Source organism: Sesamum indicum, linkage group LG13 (genome assembly GCF_000512975.1).
Source record: "Sesamum indicum cultivar Zhongzhi No. 13 linkage group LG13, S_indicum_v1.0, whole genome shotgun sequence".
NCBI classification, from domain to species: domain Eukaryota; kingdom Viridiplantae; phylum Streptophyta; class Magnoliopsida; order Lamiales; family Pedaliaceae; genus Sesamum; species Sesamum indicum.
Genome location: NC_026157.1, coordinates 700604 through 717192, shown reverse-complemented (window position 1 = coordinate 717192; position 16589 = coordinate 700604). Strand labels below are relative to the sequence as shown.

At 31.8% G+C, this 16589-nt stretch overlaps 1 protein-coding gene across 1 annotated transcript; it reads right to left on the bottom strand.

Annotated features, from left to right (window-relative positions):
- LOC105176013 (AMSH-like ubiquitin thioesterase 1) lies at positions 564-11831 on the bottom strand. The gene is made up of 14 exons (XM_011098682.2): positions 11591-11831; positions 8873-8937; positions 8671-8746; positions 8355-8546; positions 8070-8158; positions 6840-6942; positions 6713-6759; positions 6166-6493; positions 5940-6029; positions 5750-5812; positions 5589-5663; positions 1600-1662; positions 1273-1325; positions 564-941 (listed from the first exon to the last, which is right to left on the bottom strand). Exons 1-14 carry the CDS (start codon positions 11711-11713, stop codon positions 770-772), a joined length of 1539 nt encoding a protein of 512 aa, XP_011096984.1. The 5' UTR covers positions 11714-11831; the 3' UTR covers positions 564-769.

The following is a 16589-nucleotide window of genomic DNA, read 5'->3' as shown; positions in this document are numbered from 1 at the left end:
CTAATTATCCAAACAAATTTAAAAAATTTAATATTAAAGATTTAAAATCTATAATTTCAAATCGGTGCATCCAAATATACCTTACAATCCATCATTATAATCATTGGAAAAGAGCAATATATTTTGATACTTTATTCATTTTCTAGTGAATTTATGTGAATCTAACTTGTGGGATCACCTATATGATATATGGTATGAAACTAATCATTTTTTATTTATATTATTCAATTGTTTAAATTGTGGTTAGCTGAACCACTAATCTATTAATCTATCCAAGAATATGAACCACGCACCATAGAGAACTGAGGCAATAACACAGGCAATTATTTAGTAAAATAAATTTAACAATGTAATTTTACTTCCACTTAATGAAATACATATATTATTTTCAATTTACAGAGAACTTAATGATAAATTTCAGATTAAATTTCTTCATTTATGAAACACTTTGTATCATCAAGCAAGCTGCAGAAGTTAACCAAGTCGACAGGAACACAAATTTACGAAAATAGGACGTAAACATGATGTATATGTCGCTGCTCTTGGGAAAGAGAAACAGTAACAAACAATTTGGTGGTCCTATGTGCAAGAGTTGCAAAAGCAGTTCAGTCATACAAAATAACAAATTCAGCAATACCAGAAATATACAGTAGAACTATACATTCGCTTCTTTCAGTGTCGAAATCACTAAGAAAACCAAAACCAGGAATTGCTTCAACTATAATCATGAATGAGTAAATATCAAATTAATCACTCCAATATGAAGCAATCAACGTAGATCGATTACATCAAATTTCAAACTAGAATTCATATAAACATCTGTACAATGTCTGTATATAGGACTACCATCGGAAGGGGGATCATGGGAATGAAACCCGCGCCTTGGACACTGCCTGATGACCGTCATCCCACCTGAAGTCAACCGGAAGATACCATGCTTTCTGAGTTCACAAATGAATATCCGGTTAATATTCCAAGTTTTCACCACAATAAACGAAGAAGGCTATATTTATTTGGAATCACAGAAAGGATTTGATAAAATAATTTCAAATTACTCCACACCAAAATAATTTCAAATCCATCAATATCCTAAAAAATATAGTTCAAAATAATAGTTGAAAGTTTTTTGAAATTCTTTTTAATATGGAATTATCAAAACAAACCTGCATGATTTGTTATTAAGGATTTCAAATCCCTATTTCCAAATCCATCCTATTCATACACAATGGAAGAGTCTAGTAATATTCTCAAAAGGGCAAATCAAGAAATAACCTTGAACTGTCTCTTGGAGCCATGACAATGGCAATAGATTCTGGCAACATGATCTGTAGAAGAAATAACCATTCGTTCAGAAAAATAAAAACCAAAATTGCACGATCAAACAACCAACATATCAATCACATGTATGCACAAAAAGATGTGAGTCCTATTGGCCCTCCTGATGATGGGAAGGAATGGCCAAGGGCAACATGTTTAGGAATTTCAGCCTCTTAGGATGGCAAACATGATTCTGCTGAGACTATTATTTTCATTGTGAAGGATCTTAGTTGATAATCAATGTAAAAGGCGATGAATGAGAAGAAGACAAGATGTGGTTACCTGATATGAGTAGTGAGTGTGAACATCAATTGATGACATGAAACAAGATTGTGTAGGATGTGTCTGCAAAACAAGAAGCAGATAATCAGGTATCTACACGAGTTCAAAGATCTGGAAAGTTTAGGCCTAGAGCCACATAAAGCATGAGGGCTACCAGGAGAGCATTTTAGTTCTATAATGATCAGAGCCACAGCAATAGCATAGTATGCATCCTTTATATGCACCAAACAATAATGCCAAGGAAAACTCAGGCTCCAGAACATAGTCCAATTAGAATACTTTTAAGAATTAATCTGCTTTACACTAGCATGTTTTAATTGAACACAAATTATTAATTTTACCAAATATTTAACCTCAGAGGCGTTTGGTTAAGTTAAAAAGATATGTAAGAATCAAGATTTGATTCATTTCATATAACCAGAAACACAAAAAAATATTTAGTATGAAATATATTATTTGAAAGTGACATTCGTGGCAATTTCTTTTAACCTGCTTGCACTCCAACATCTGTTTGTATGTCAACAGTTATATTTTAAACTAAGTATTTTCATAAACAGCTTTCACTTTAGCACATTCTTACAAATATCATTTTCTTTAACTTGTCACTTTATTTTCTTCATATTCAATTTTGTGCTTGCACGTGAATTATTCACGTCATAATAATTTGACATGGAACTAAGTGAAATTAGGATCTTCTAATTTAGTAAGTATATCTTATCTATCTATTCGAATTTCTGTACCGAATTTGTTGTTTGTTCAACCTCCATGATATTATATTAATAAGTAATCGATACACGAAAGCAATGAGTAGCTATGCAAAAAGAACTGTTCAATACCAAAATAAAATCAATTAGTTAGAAATTCACTTGGTTTAGAAATTTTCATAGGCAATTTTGTGATGTACTAAGATTTGTGAATTTTTTATTTCCAAATTTCTGGTGTTAACTCTTTTGTGTATAATTGCTAGTTTTGAAAGCTTGGGGTTTGTTTTGTAAATTATTCCTATTGCTATATTTTACTTTTGTTATTTTACTAACCAATATTTTCTATTCCTAAGGAGCTATAATAGATTGTAATAAAAATAAATCTATACTAAAAATGTCTTTAGCATCAAACAATTTTACTTTTATTGTGAGATCCCTTAAGGGCACCTTTAATTTAGGTTATTAACAAGGATACGAAAGACAATCACCCCTAATTTCGTGTTTACTTCATTTTGGGTCGGCCCAATATTAACATTAAAGGCCCGACATTGTGGTGATTGTGGACTGATTGCAATCAAACCCAGAGGAGTGTTATTATTCTGTGAGAAGGCCCAACACATGCTGATTATATTTCAGTATGTGTGCTATGTCAAGTATGACCCTGACTTGTAATTAATTTCCTCCAACAAACCATTGCTTTTCTTATACTTCCTTAGAAAAAAAAGATGCATATCTCACTTCCATCTAATTCCTTCTATGCTCAGTACTGGAGATTGTTCATTTTTCCTTTCTTCCAACAGGTGAATGCAAATGAAACAATTCACAAATTCTACTCTTTATTTTGAGATCCATTTCACCCTTGAGAAAATGCTTGCTGATCGTTCACGGGATTTTTTTTTTCTGTGTGTGTGTGTGTGTGCTTTGTTTATGATGTGTATTTGCTAATTTTCAGTTGATACTATAGCTTATTATTTAACATTATTCAAGATAGTATTTATTTTACCTTGTGTTACATATAGTATGTCCTGTTCTATTTTTACAAACCAATATATTTGTCTAAATTTTGAACATATTACTTCATTATCCACTTAATGTGCATTATTATTACGTAGTAAACCCTCAACCTATTCACTTATTTAGTATGAAAATACAATTACACAAGTGTAATGTATTCTATCATCATGAACACACTCATTATGTAGTTAATTTAAATCTTAATCACAATTGTATCTTATCACCCCAAGTGATAAAAAAAACTTCTAAAATATTCAGAAATCTCTTGTAGAAACATAGAGTGATGTATCTTTGGCCTTGGTTTTAGTTGGATCATCATTTAGTTTAGCATTAGAGGATTTAGGAATCCAATTGTTTTCTATTACAAGGTCCCTTCTCAAATTTAATATTTTTCCTCCTAACTAATCCTTATTTGTTAGTAAGAGTACTTAAATAAATTCAAAAAAGATGTCTTCTCAATGGAAGAAAGCCGAATAGATGATATAACATAATATAAATACAATTATAGACATAGATACATATGAGCACCTTAATACAAAGAAAAATATCTATTGAAATCCAAATGACAAGTAGAAACATTCATACAAAAAGTATCTCAATTCAGAGATTATAGTAACTAATTCAATTTAATGAATGGATGAAGAGCAAAAGTATCAGATTGAGATAGCAAAATCTTCATGACAGATAAGTGGTTCTTGAAGCAGGATTCATGGGGGCGACAATCTTGGCATGCTATAAACGGTATGTCCATGCATATGGCTTCTACAGAATCCAGTGAACAATTAGCCATACATCTTAGAGAAGAACAAAACTACATTTTCCTGAAAGCATATTATGTATCTAAACATGTGAATTAGATATAGTTCTTATGTCCCAAATCTATTAATCACAAAGGATTTTCCAAAATACTGTCATACTTCTTAATATAGAACTTCATTTACCCCAAAATCATCCTCTCGCTTAAAGTAATGATGGGCTCCATGAACTGTACTAGCATAAATGGTATACCCAAAACCTTTACTTTTTTTCAAAAATACCATCTTTAGTGGATCTCCATATCAAGGTTAAACTAGGAAAGTATACTGAAATTGGTTGGGTTTCTTAACACTATTTAAGATTTGAGATATACACAAAATCTAAAATGAAGGTTGACCTAATAATCATCTGTATAGCCTGATGTGGAAGTTATTACTTTATAGTCCAAATTTATTGCTTCTATTTCTTTCCTAGGACATCCAAAAAATAATGTCTCTTATCATATTATGGCATTATTTTTGGCATGAACCCCTTAAAATAATAATGTAACACTAGTACCAATTCTGTACTACTTTTGAGGGCAGAGATACAAAGATACCCAAAACTTGTAACTTCTTTCAACTGTCATTCAAAGTTTTGAGCCAGTCCAACTAGGAAGAACTAAGCAGTTCTGCATGGCAGACTAACCCTAGGCTGGAATCTGGTGCAAGCTTCATCCGGAGTAGCATTAACTTTTCCAACTCATCTCAAGCTCTGCACCAATTCAAATAGGCCATCTGATATTGGATGTAGTAACTAAGTGTCCATTTGCTTTTGTTTTCATTTCCTGTTTTCAGTATTTTTAGATGTGTCATGTGTGATACTCGAATTGATTTTTACACAAGAAATGAAGATGTATTTGAATTACATATTCTAAACAAATACGTATAGGTGGGCAAAATGGGAGTATATTCTGATTTGTACAATTCATGTCTTTACCTGCCTAAAAAGTCATGCCCACTCATAGAAAATTGTTGATAGGGTGTATTATATTATATAAATTTGAAACTGAATGGTCTTAGTGGATTTAGCAATGACAGTGATTGTACCATATTCTAACTTATAAAATTTAGGAAGTCCTTTTTGTCCCAAATGGGAACATCAGTGATCTGGATACATTCATTACATATATTGGTGGGTAGAATGCCTGGTTCACCTGGTCATTTGTTAAAACATAATTAAAGAACTGAACAAGTTGGTTGTTGGTCATAACCATGTAAGCTTGATAATAAAAAACAATATATTATAGAGAGATTGCAGTCAACAAAAAAATTGTAATTAGAAAACCTTATTGTAAAGATAGTCATAGAATTTAATAGCTCTTGGATCATTTCTCATGTCATATTAAAAAAGACATCACGGTGCAATCAGACCAGGGAGTAACAAGGTGTTAGATTTTAGAATATATTCTAAACTTTAATAATCAGAGCAGAAAGTAGACTGACTTTAGCCCACCCGAACGACAGATATACTTACGTGAATCCATCCCAAGGGAAAAAGACACTGCTTGTCCTGTACTTCAAATATTTCTTCCTCATTTGTTGTTTGGCACTGTTTGATAAAAATGAGTTAGTGCCAAATTCACACATAGTAAACTTGTGGATGTGTGTATTTGCATGTATTGCAATTTGACTTACTGAATCTGATGTTGATTCTTGCTTTGGGATAATGAGAGCCGTGATATAAAATTTTCGGTTTCTCTGCGGCAAATAATAGAAATGATTTTTTTCAAAGAATGAAATACCAAGAATAATTCCACGATATAAAACGATAACATATATAATTCTAAAACATTGAGCTGAAGATTAAAATATTAGTGATACTTACAAGGGAACCCGCCAGGACGCCACACGTTTCTAAGTTCTTATCTGTGTTTGACTTGGCTAGCTTCATAAAACTGTCCATCAGTGTGGTTGACTGTTGCAAGAACAAGTACATTGATCAGTTTCTAACCTCTGGAAGCTTCATTGAAAGAATACATATATTTGAAGATAAAATCAAGTTCAGACAGGAAATATAAATTCAGGTTGAAAATAATACATGAAAACCTTACAATGTGCAGCTGTAAAGGATCTTCAGAGCATACTAAAGTATCACCAGGATCATTTTCCAACCCAAATTCTGTCTGAGTGGCTGGAGTTGATGTTGGGTTCAAATCCTGTACATCTGCTAGAAGGGGAGGAGGAGAAGGTTGTCTAATAATTTCAGTTTGTAAACAGCTTTCGACAGTTTCAAAAGTAATGAGAGAATCGGGTTCTTTAATCAGGTGGTTATCATTTTTTGGCTGAACCACAGATTCCAAACTTGATCTTTCTTGTTCTGAGTTGCCATCATCTCTCATCATAGTTCCATCTTTGATAGACTGCTGAGTGTTACCATCCCTAGAAGGATCAGAACCATACTTTCACAAATCACCAGAAGTTCATCTAGATGATGACAAAAGGCTAAAATATTATCCATGGTAATTATATTTTCGAGGACCAAGTACTGTATTCATAGCAGCACATGCTTTTCATACTCTGAATCCAAAATCAAGTAGCGTCTTGCTAGAAATTCAAATGAGATAATGGTAAAAATTACAGTTCTCATATTAGTTTGACCTTGGTATCTGAAGAGGAGAAAGATCTATATTGCTTGGATACTGAACCTGCAGTTACAAAATAAAATCAAAATAACTCTTTGCTTTAATAAAATGCAATATATAGCTAGAGATTGCCATACTACCACCTTATAATTACTAGGAGGTTGCCATTGGCCTCGAAGCCCGTTCGGGCCCAAAATAGAATGTTTAGAAAGAGTTTCCTCCTTTGGACGAGGTATACTCAATGATCTATGGGAAAAAACACCAAACAAAAGTTGAAAAAAGAGTGAGAAATGCTAACATGACAAATTCAGTTACTTAAAAATGTTAGCCTAAAACCAAAAAGTCACTAGAAACATGACAAGCCATCCCAAGATAGTATTAGGATCTTATGAAAGTTGTATGTCCTTGATCAACCATGCACAAAAGATCACATTTTTGAGCTAATAAAAAAGTTAAAGCTAATATGAATATCTCCTGAAATACTGTGGTAACATAGAACCTACCCATACTACTAATAAGAATACTAAGAGGTTGCAGCTCAAATGGAATTACACTTTCAGCAGAATCCTGAACACCTCAATTTAAATTCAAGTTATATTAATCTTTTCTCAAATGATAATTATCTTAATCAGTTGAAAATTCTAATACTTAATTATCAAATGAAAGAATTAAGAAAAAGTTCATATAGTTCTAATATGTCCAAGGCTGTTTTTGGTGTTGCTTAGGTGAAGGTGTCATTCCCCCAAAAAATGCAACCAAACATTTTAATGTTGTATTCCAGTCAAATACATCTCCATCTTCCCCCAATTTATTCAAAAAGCCAATTATAAATATATTTTCTATATTTATTGATACGCATGTTCAAATTATCATATTAATGGACAGTACATATGTTTAAATCTGCCAATCATTATCTTGATATAAATATATGTTATTCATTCATTATTCTATTATTTATAGAAAAATGTGTAATAATACTAAAGCTTGATGTAATGTCACTAACTAGATGAAAGCTGAAATGAATAGATATCTACAGTATTGAATGTATCTTCACAGACGAGAAACCTAACACATTTTTCTCCAAAGATGCATTCATCAACAGTTTCCAGTATAAAACCAAACATAGTTCGCATTTCTCAATACATTTCCCCCAAATATTTTGCCAAAAACGATTCAGGATAACAAAAACATTGCAAATCCATCTATATTATAATGTCTTTATAGATGCAATCAATCTTGTTACTTACCATGACTACTACAATTTGGACAACTATGAGTTCAAGTCTGATTAGAGTGGTCAACAAGTGTAATACTTTCTAAAACATGCATTCCTTGTGCGCAACAAGTGTAGAGTGGTCAGAAGAGTATCTTACATTCTGCGGAAATGATCTTCAACAGGTCTGGTAAGGGTGAGAGCCTTGGGAACTTGGTATCCACATGTTCTTGTAACAGGCTCTAGTCTCTGTCAGATGCAGAACAATGCAAAAGAACATTTTCTTATAACTTTTAGCAGCGGAACTTTTTTTAGTTGCAGAACATTGGTTCTCAAGGCCATTTAAACGCAGTGCTAATCATAGAGAAAAGTTTCAGCACCTAAGCCAATTTAAAACTAACGAATAAACCCAATTAGATAGTGCCAGCCAGTAGACTAATTGTACCTTGCTTGTACTAAAACCATTCCAGTTTTGTTTCGTGGCAGGCCATTCAACTGAAGATTCAAGAACGTCATTTTGCAAGGACTTCTGTTGCTTATTTAGCTTATAAAAAATTTGTTTACTGTGCAACTCCTGAAGTTTTGCTTGAACAGCCGGTTTCAGTTCCTCAAGCTCAGCCAGTGCAGTTATTAGTTTCTGCAGTGGCAGATCAAAGAAAAAGGCAGACTTATTATAAAGCAACAACAATGACAGCAATAACACCAACAGCAGAAGTACAATAACAATAATAAGGAGATGAGCAATAGTTCTTAGTTGTTACCCTTTTGAGATAAAGTTTATTCCCTTGTGGAGATGTTCTATAGTCTCGATGGCAAGGTATTGTCTCAGTAACCAAACTAAAACAAAAGACAACATGCAGCTTTCAAAAACCTACTTTTCACATTTCATGCTACCTGACATATTTACAGTGAGAAATTTTCACGAAAGTAAACAAAAAATCCCAACAAGACATTGTTTCTCACCTTGAAAATCTAAGAAGCATCACATACAAGTCAACGATATTCTTTTCTTCACGAAAGATGTCAGCCTACATGGTAAAAATAAAATTAAGTCCTGAAATGATTAGAAACAATTGAAAACACTGATTAAGAAGATATATGATATAGATGTTGCTGTAGGAGCAAAAATAAAATGATGAGCAACAACGGATTGAATCAATCATGTGACTTATAGGAGAAACATGAGATGTATAACTAGTGCATGCCTAGCATCTAGAAACCATTAACATCAGATTAATTGAGGGCCAAAACAGTGCTACAGCGCTCAAAATAGATAATCAAAGATACTGTAGTAAAAATCTTAACATCAAACTACCAAACTCAAAAAGTAGTCTGAGAATAGGTCAGATTCATCATAGAAGAACATAGAAACCTTTCTACAAGAACCAAACTAGCAGGTTTGCCTTTTGAACTAAAATATTGTACCTAAATTCTCTAGACATAGTGAAGTATGTGCCATTAAACGACCAACAGTGTGAAAGAAGCAAAAACCAAGTTTTGAAGCTGAGCAACAGCACCTCAACAACAATTAATATGAAAGAATCTCATTGCTACACATGCACATCAAGAAAAAAGCAATTTTTTGTACTTTAAAGATATCAGAGTAGGAAATATTCATAGTTAGGAGAAATCCTTTGACCACCGAATGGCACCAATGCACATGTTTTGCATTATATCACTGATTAGATAACTGATTCATTTTAAAGCAAGTTACTATCCTGGATAAGCTCTAGACAATTGATCAACTTAGGGAAACTATTTCCAGGAGTTAAAGTGGAATACCAACCTTAGAAATTCCAAAATCAACCTCCGAGACACCAAACTACAAAAGTAAGTCTAAGCAAGAAAGTGCAGGTGTTTGCAATTTACCGACATCTAGTATCTGGAATTAATGATGTATGTCGCCCAGAACAATCAACTACCATTGTTAAACATCATAGTGCTATCTCAATATCAGTAAAACAACAACACAATAAATGTCATCAATCAGTGAAACATCGGATACCAAATCAGAAGTTGTATATCCTATAAATTCTCCAATGACTCTTTGTCTTAACAAGATACTTCAGAGTTTCTAACCTGCTGCTCAGATTTAGCTTAAAGATTTACTGACCTATGGTGTTTTAGTAGCTCAGTAATTCATTCAGGCCCACAAGAAAGCTGAAAGAATAAGTCCCCCAACATTCATACTGCTGTCTCTGCAGTCTCTGCTAAACCAAAATGATCAAGCCCAATCTATGTTTTTTTTTCATGTTATTTCAGGTGTTTTAAGGGTAAATCTTTTGAGAAAATGTCTTTTTGGTAGGGACTGGGGGATTTGGGGTGGGATGATACTTGATAGTGTTTCTGAAAGTGTTGTCGGAAATAAATGACTACTGGTATCACATCAAACTCTTTTAGGAGTGGGACATGAGAAATTGATTGGAAAATGTAAAAAAAGTATAGATCTATGTATATAAATATATATCTTATATCAATGTAAATGACTGGAAGACGTAAAACATATATAATTTTAATTCATGTAAAGAGTTAAAATATTCATAAAGATATTTATAAAGATAATATAATAATTTCAATATGTGTGTATAGTAATGATTCGATATGTTGAAGATTTATCAAAGGGATTTTTGGGATGACGAGAACTCCATTCCCTGAAAATGTTGAAGCAAACACATTTTTGTTCCGGGGAGACCTGGAGAGTGGAGACAAAAACATTTGTTTGGAAATAGAACCAAACAAGCTGTAGCTTTCAAACATGTATGAATGCTCATAAACTGGTCACTGTCTCACTTGTAACTCCTAGTTAGAGACACGATATTGTCACTATATTGCCTTCTTTATAGGAACTCTGATTCCCCAGTCCCCAAAGTTACCTATACCAATGCTTCATTTGTCCTTAATGAATACTTTACTTACTTCTTGAAACATCCAGAAAACTATGTTCAAAGTTCCCTTAAATTAAAAGTAAAATGTGACATGTACAAAATCCCAAGCACTTATTCGAGGTAAAAATATATTAAAAAGTTTCATCTTTCAACTCTCATCTAAACCTTCATATCAATTCAACCTCACATTCAATTTCGGGCACAGCATCATGCAAGGATTTTCTTTGATATAACCAGTCATTGCCCAAAACCAACTTGGATAATCTGCAAGAATCCACCGCCTGAAAAGGCATCTCAATTTTATTGGTCATTCCATTTACCAAGCATTATGCAATACCGAAAAGCATGGATGCCAATGCACAACCATATAGAAGCTGCAAGAAATCATCACAAACTCGGTCAACAGTCTGTTTTATTCTTTATGATATGTACCCTTGCATAGATTCCAGGGATTTTCCAGCACACCTGGATCCAGGGTCATCGGACTCGCTAAGCAAACATTAAAACTCACCTACTGAGGCTCAACTAAGAGCTCCTAATATGGCCCAATTCATGAAAACAACAAGACCTACTACGAATCCCATTCACACAAACGCCTTTAAGTTAACAAACAATTCTTCAACAATAAAAGTCCTTAACATTATCACCAGTTCACTTTGTATATAAAATCATTACAGAAAAGTCTCGTTATCACCGAAAAATAGAAATCATAAGAGACACCACACCCCGGAAGTTCCAAAATTTATGAATTCAACTTTATAATTACTGCAAACAAAAAATCCCAAAATGGGTTTACCTGCTTGAGAATATTATCAGCGATGCGATAGTAAAACAATAGGGAAATTCTGTTATCGACGTCGATCTTCTTGGTAGTAGCGGAGATGTTAATTATTCCTCCCGCAGAAGATCGAGCCGTCATCTTGGTGAGAGGGCTGATTTCTCCTCTCTCTGTCTGAGTTGCTTGGTACGGTGACTTTTTGCTTTTGTAAGACTCAGAGAAGCGAGGAAGTGATCTTTACCCGAGAAAAGAGCACTTTAGGTGCGAATAGGGGTTCACAATCAGAATTGAATTTTGATTCGGTATTTGATTTTTCCCAAAATTTTATAATCGGCTCAATTTAATTTTTAGTTTCCATTTATTACGGAATATCAAAGATATTTGCAGTGTTTGGATTCATGTTTTTGTATTTTTCGAGACATGATAAAACACACTCAATATTTATTTTTGTATTTACACTTTATCTGTGTGTTTTTTTACTTTTCAACTTTCTATATATATATAATAATATAAAATAGACATTATTTGACAATAAACAGTAATTTTTGTCTTCCAAAAATACAACAATAAATATAAAATATTTATATATATACATATTTATATACAAAAATATATGATTTGACAATAAACAGTGATTTTTGTTTCCAAATCCCAATATCAAACCTACACCATTTATTTTAAAATATTTTAAATTACCCCAAAATATAAATCTAAACATATCATCTATTTTCAACACACACTTACTATTTTTCTCTTTCTATCTTCAAACACAAAACAAAACACTTCAAACACAAATCCAAACACAAGGAGTATTTTTATAATTAACTTTAAATGTTTTTATTTATTTTTATCTATTATTTTATTGTTTTGCTTATCAAAAAATAGAAAAATAAATTATATTGTAAGCATTATTTTTAATATTTAATTTTTTAATTTTAAACTAAAGAATTAGTTTCCCAAAATACAAAAAAGAAATTCAAACAAAATTGAACCGTTTAATTTAGTTAGGCTTTCAATATAACATTTTGGCAACCAAATCTTAAATTTTATCAAAAAATTTTAATTTGATTCGGTTCTAATGTAGAACAAGTAATCAAAATTAAAGTAAACTAATTAATTATGGTCGAAATAAAGATTTTTAGAAAAAACTTTTTGAATAATGAGAAGACACCGAAAAACGAGTTTAGTCCATGTATTTATAGACTTACAATGAAAGAGACATTATTTATGAGTCATAGCAAATATTTTTTAAAAAACTGCATATACCTCCTGTGTTATACTAAAATTACATAAAACTCACCTATGTTAAATCAATAGCTATAAAAGACTCCGTAAAAGTTGAAATCCTGCAAAAGACCCCTCCGTCCAAATCTGATGGGAGGTGTTTACACACACGAGCGAAATGAGAAGATGGGTGTTATTTTACCCTTTTTCAGCTTTGATCATCATTTGTTTGTCCAAAATGCCTTGCTCCCTCATTACATATATGTCTTGACATCCTTCCACAATCACTCTACACTAGCGGTGGCAGATGAGACGAGCCGACTCTCGAGTTTCGCGAGCCAGGTTGATTTGAGCTCGACTCAAGTCGAGCCAGCTCGAGCTTCTGATCAATTTTGATTATTATAATCAAAATTGACCATATATTATAATTATTAATCAATATCATACATTTTATTTTGGATAATAATAAATTATTGGTATTTGTATTTATACATTTAATCTTTATATAAAAATAAATTTAATCAACAATTTAGTAAATTATAATATTTTTTGTAATTAAAATTATTATTTAATATGACATATATAAACTTTATGTTATATTTTAATATATATTTGTATTACATTATATTTTTTTTTTTTGAATTGACAAGTAATACACTTATTATTTTTTATCTATTTCTTAGTTTTATATTTATATCAGGATACATACTATACATTATGTAATCTATTTTATTATTTATAAATTTATGTCAAAATTTAGTGATTCCTATTAATTAATCTAAAAATAATGATAATGATAATAATAGTGAGATCAAAAAATTTAATCAATAATTACGATATCTTAAAATTTGGGCACCTAATTCACACCAAATTTAAATATATATATCTATATATATAAGATCGTGTCCATTAAATCATATCGGACAGTTTAATTTAAAATCACATGGCCTGATTCTATGTACACCGACTTGAATGATTATTCTTATGTCCCGAGTACGATATCTTGACATCCGTATATCCAATAAGTCTAAAACTTTTATCAAGTGTATTTTTCTATAAGTTTGATCATATATGACGATCTTATCTGAATTTTGATGGTCCAATTAACTCAGTAGTTCAACAATGTAATACTAACATTTATAAATATATAAATTTACTGCAAATTGTGAACATATATTAATCTCAACTATATAATATTTTTATGTATTTCAATTGCATTTTTTCAGATAATTGATATTTTTCTATAACTTTAAACTGTTCAGTATGACTTTTTTTGTACATTTTACTAATTATATTACTACTAAACTAATCAGTAGTTTATATTTATCAATTAATTAGAATTTCATACTATATTTTGATATATTTATAATATAGTATACATTATACAATCTATTTTATTACTTATAAATTTATATAAAAAATTGGTGATTCCCATTATTTAATATAATAATAATAATAACAAATAAAAAATCAGCTTGAGCTCGAGCTCGAGCTCGACTTGTTGCCACCCCTACTCTACACCAAAATAGGGTTGGGGTTGTTGCAAGATTATTTTTTTCTTCCGGGTAACAAAAACATTCAAATTAATTATTTAAGATTCTTTTTTTTAATTCTTAAATATACATTTATGGTATTTGCTATTATTTTTGTAGTATGTCTTCTAGTTTTCGAACATCCGCCTTAAAAAGATGAAAAAATTGATTTACAATATAGAAGTCCAAAGTGTTACTGAAAGCAATTAGAGTTGTAGGTCCAAGTAAAGAAAGTGAGAGAAAATTGTTTTGAAATAGTAAAACAAATTAATCTAACTTTTTTTGTTGGTTGGACCCTATTAATATTTTCGGAAAAAAAAAATTCACAGTCTACATCAATGCAATTCGCTAATTCGAAGAAGAGATTCAATACTGACAGGTGAAAATGGAGGACAATTTTGCAGAAGTATTTCTTATATGCATGGATTTGACATATAATATCAAGAGACTTGAAGCAAATGAAAGAATGATGAAGGTGCTTTTTAGTTCTTGTTGTTTTGGTTGTTACAATATTATTGAAGTGGTTATCTGTTGTATGTACTAATGTGTAGCAATTTAATGGATGCAATTTGTGTTCTATTTTGTAGTTGATGCCGTGTAATAATATATTTCAAAAAATAGAGAAGTAGAAAAACAACAAAAAGGAATCATTTAATTCATCCAAAATGTCAAATATGACAACCCAAGTTTGTTGACAATTTTCTCACACAAAAGACATAAATACTCCATCATACTACTAAATAAAGACATAAATACTCTATCATATTCAAACATGACAACTCCAATTTATTGACAACCCAGTTAATTCAGCTTACAAAACCTTTTGCCAAAAGAAAGGGATACAACCCTAAATATCAATCCCTCTTCCCTGATGCATCTTGTGTTTTGATGAATTTGACACTGTGCCCAGTTTATATGAAGCAGAAATGCTCTTCAACTGGGAACTCAAAGTTGGCCAGATGGATGAGCAACATTGTCTTTGGAAACTATTGTTTATGCTTGAATCTTCAGCCATTTTCTGCAGTTTTGTTGTTTTAAAAACTGGGACTGGTTGTTTTCTCCTTCTTGGAGCCTGAAGCACTGGCCTCTCTGAAGGCTGTAAAGATTAATGCATCTGTAGAGGGGCCTGCAAGTAGGAGTTTTGCATGAGGGAAAATTTACATACTGTGAAAAAAATCGTTGAATAAGAAATATTTTTCAATACTTGTGATTGTTATTGGACGGTGGTTGTGTGGCTGCAGGCCTTTGTGTAGGTTGTAGGGGCATCTGAATCCATAAAGTTTTGATTAATTAGCATGCCCACAAACCAATTACACATTCACTTACCTGAAATGGTGAAGTGAACTGTGCAGACCTTGGTGGCACAAAACCTGGCCTTGATGTTGTGAGTTGAGTAAAGGAAGGCCTTCTTAACTTGTGAAAAATTCAAGACATCTGCATTAACAAGAGTGAGTAGTATGACTATAGTTTTTAATACATGATAAATGTAATTCAACTACCTCATTTGTTCTTGATTGGGAACCTTGACTTGATGTCATGAATTGAGAGGCTTGTGGGATCTGCAATAAAATAAGATAAGTCAGTAGTCTAATTACATTTTTTAATACATAATAAATGTAATTAAGCTACCTCATTTCTTCTTGATTGGGAACCTTGACTTGATGTCATGAATTGAAAGGCTTGTGGCATCTGCAATAAAATAAGATAAGTTAGTAGTTTGGTTATAGCTTTTAATACATGATAAATGTAATTAATGTACCTCATTTGTCATTGATTGAGAACCTTCAGTTGATGTCATGAACTGAGAGGCTTTTTGAGAGACTTGTGGTATCTATAGGAAATAATTTCAATATATATATTGTGCAAATTGGAAGTATTTTTTAAATGAATACATACATCAGAAAGGGGAAATATATGCTCATTTTGTAACAGTCCAGTCTGACTATTGAAGCAGGGATCTGCACAAGAGAATTACTAGTTAAATTCAAGTTCAATTTATGTAAATTCAGATTTAAAACTCTGAAAGAATACCTCTTTCAGGTTAATTGTAGCACTTGGTGGGATTTCTGCTGCTGTGATGTCCAGCTCCATTTGTTGGGACATTTGGATGCTGAAAAAAGATATAAAATAGTATTTAGTGCATAAATATCAATAGTTATTAACTTAAATAAAACATGCCAATACCTGTGTTTCTCTTGAATTTGGATGAGGGGTGTTTCTGCAGCTTCTTTTGTTGTGCCCTATTTTTTTAGACAAATGCC

Coding starts and splice junctions, on each gene's coding strand:
- LOC105176013 (XM_011098682.2), bottom strand. CDS start 11,713: ATGACGGCTCGATCTTCTGCGGGAGGAATAATTAACATCTCCGCTACT. Junction 8,938..11,590: donor CTGATAATATTCTCAAGCAG/GTAAACCCATTT, acceptor TTTACCATGTAG/GCTGACATCTTTCGTGAAGA. Junction 6,030..6,165: donor ATCCTTTACAGCTGCACATT/GTAAGGTTTTCA, acceptor TTCTTGCAACAG/TCAACCACACTGATGGACAG.